Below are 2,836 nucleotides of genomic sequence, written 5' to 3'. Positions count from 1 at the left end.
TGTCTCACAATGCTATATCTCAGTGGGCTATGATTACAGAGTTTAGCTTACAGAAGAAATGCATACAGTAAGACTTATTTACCACAGTGTTAAATCATTAAAGCTCCTGTTTCATTATTTGCCATTATATTACGTATTGTAACAAATGTTAATGGCAGATGTGATGATCCATCCGTGTTGCTGGAGAGTTAGTCATCTGTAAAAATGCTCTGCACACAGGACCTTCTGTCTTTGGGCCTGTTCATGATCACCACTCTGTTACTCAAATTTACAGTAGTTCTTTAGGATTTCTGGAAGCTCCAACCAGTCCAGAGCCATTCTGTGGACAATATGCTTCTGAATAGTCTTTCGGCAGAGTGTCTGCAGCGAGGAAACTACAACAGAAGTGGAAGAAACAGAAGAAAAAGGTTCAATTATGTTAGAAATCATATGTACATGTACTGTATCTGTATATTTTGATATTGGAGTGGGCAGTATTTATGCAGATTTGTATCACAGTGTATCAGTAATCTCAGTAGCCCAAAATATGTTGTTGTTGGTATTATTATCAAGCCATATTTCACGAGCATTTCTATAAAATGCACACAAGGGGCAAATTTGCGTAGACAATGATTGGGCTTGTAACGTAATGAGGCAGATGATACAGGTTATAGAAGAGTACGAGAAGAGCCCCACTGATGACATCCCACATAACAAAAACCTAGACATAGTAAGATGTGGGAACAAGATAATTAAGTTGTGGCCACAACTTAGTAAGATAATTAATTTGAGGCCATGGCTTAGTGAGGTGTGAGAACAAGGTAATTAAGTCATGACCATCACTTAGTAAGGTGTGGAAACAAGATCCTAAGTCAGGCCACAATTTAATGATCTTATTCTGAGGTTGTGTGGTAGACTGTAGCCTTATGAATCCTATCCTTTATTTAGTCATTTATTGTCTTATGTTCTTCCTCCTGGTCAGGTCAGCGATAAGTCCGGAGCATACCCGGAATCACTGGGTTCAGGTCAGGAATACCTCCTGGACAGGTAACCAGACTATTGTAGGGTAGAACACACACCTATTTACCCACAACCTCACACCTATGAGCGGTTTAACACAGCCAGTTCTCTTATCATGTGTTTTTTGGGAGGCAGGAAGATCAAACCCATAGCCCCAGGCCACTGGAGCCTTGTGGCACACACACTACATGCTGCTTCACTGTGCTGCCTTGAGGCCTGTTCTGTTTTGCCTACATTTCTTTTGTTTGAGTTTAATTTATTTATAAAATATCCCCAATATTCCAGTATCCTCATTTCAGTTTGGGACTTACAGCCATATTCCACCTGGACAATTCTGACACATTTAGTGGCAGCAAATACATCTACCACAGCGTAGAGAGGCTGATTGGTGGGGATTCCTTTAGCAGAGGCACCCATGTCTTCACCATTGATGACAATATGCATATCAGCAAAGCCTTGCCCTTTCTGCACGTAGACTACTCCAATGCGACTGCGTCGTGCGGTCGGAGGCAAAGCATTGGTCTTGTACAGATCATCCAGGATGTGACTAAACCGCCCGGGTCGACTCCGTCCCACCAGCTTTTCCTTGGGTATGCTTATGTTCTCTATATACAGATGGGTGTCTGTGAAGAAACTTTTAGGTCTGTTGCTTTCCTCATTTCTCCCATCTGCTGCCTGCCCTGCTTCTCCTTGAACCTCGTCTTCAATGACCTTATTGTGGTTCCTGGTGATAGCGAACACCCAGCTTTCTCCCTGGTCCACTAGGTCAGGCAGGGAGTACTCAGGAACAATCTCCAGAGTTTGAGGGTCACGTGCGGTCAGGCCGATCCTGAGGTGGCCACACCAGCCCAGTTCCTTGTCCTCAATCTCCACCAGGAAGATCTCTCCAGGGCTCAGCGGATGCTTACTGAAGCAGATTCCATTGGCAAAGCTTTCCACTCGAGTGGCCTTGGTTCTAGAAAGGTCCAGTTGCACATTGGTTCCATGAACTGGGTGGAACTGCATGAACTGGCCCAAAACCGCAGCCATTTTCAAAAATTCCAATCTTTAAAAAATGTTACTTCACCATAAAAAGAGCATAAAACGTCAGAGACACGTCCTTTACACTTCTCTAACGTCTAAAGCCATCTTTAAATCCATTTTGTCCTGGTGGCAGGCATATCCTTCCTCCACGAACTCCAACACACTGTAGCTTGGAGAAGTTTCTAGTTCCAGAGTTGTGGCTATTTTTGAACCCACTGCATGTGTCACTGGTTGTTCAAAACAGATGGCAAGGTATGCAGAGCAGATAGGGATAACCCCCTCAAATAGGAATACCCCCTTTCCAGCAGCTGAGCGCCACCTACTGGCATGAGCTTGAATGCACAGCTCTGAGAAGAGCTTTTTCACTTTTTGCATTTTTACAGCTTTCTAAACTTTTGCACAATATTGCATATCCACATATTCAGCCTAAAGCAGATTAGCCCCACCCATTCACAATGACATCATAAGGAGTGTTTCAGTCTGGACTGTTCTCTAAACCACAATATATCAGAGTTCATTTACATACAACTGTCTTAAAGGCACAGCAACAACTGCAGCCTGTTGAATTCTAAGGCAGTAGAAGTGGGCTGTGGCCTTGCAGTGGTGCTGATAGGGCATTGTTAACCATTTATTTTTTGTTACACTGTTTAGGCATTTCACCAAACATCAGTTTATGCTAAATATTACAAATATTACTGTGGTAATTATTTGTGAAAAGGAAACTTTATATTTAGGTCAGGCTTTTCTCTTAAATTGATAAGGATTCATCCATCATTGATAAAAATAAAGAAGCTTATTATGGTGCGTGAAGTGA

At 42.5% G+C, this 2,836-nt stretch overlaps 1 protein-coding gene across 1 annotated transcript; it reads right to left on the bottom strand.

The window, feature by feature from the left end:
- Positions 1 to 258: 258 nt before the first annotated feature.
- Positions 259 to 2,028, bottom strand: neurl2 (neuralized E3 ubiquitin protein ligase 2). Its single transcript, XM_072667305.1, has 2 exons — positions 1,311 to 2,028; positions 259 to 374 (listed from the first exon to the last, which is right to left on the bottom strand). Exons 1-2 carry the CDS (start codon positions 2,026 to 2,028, stop codon positions 259 to 261), a joined length of 834 nt encoding a protein of 277 aa, XP_072523406.1.
- Between the last annotated feature and the right edge of the window lie 808 nt (positions 2,029 to 2,836).

Source organism: Salminus brasiliensis, chromosome 22, assembly GCF_030463535.1.
Source record: "Salminus brasiliensis chromosome 22, fSalBra1.hap2, whole genome shotgun sequence".
Lineage (NCBI taxonomy): Eukaryota > Metazoa > Chordata > Actinopteri > Characiformes > Bryconidae > Salminus > Salminus brasiliensis.
This window is presented reverse-complemented; position numbering and strand designations above follow the sequence as displayed.

Bases quoted from the DNA above. Each gene is read 5' to 3' on its own strand.
- neurl2 (XM_072667305.1), bottom strand. From the start codon at position 2,028: ATGGCTGCGGTTTTGGGCCAGTTCATGCAGTTCCACCCAGTTCATGGA. The intron at 375-1,310 runs GTAAGTCCCAAA...CTTCTGTTGTAG, and splicing joins TGTCCAGGTGGAATATGGCT to TTTCCTCGCTGCAGACACTC.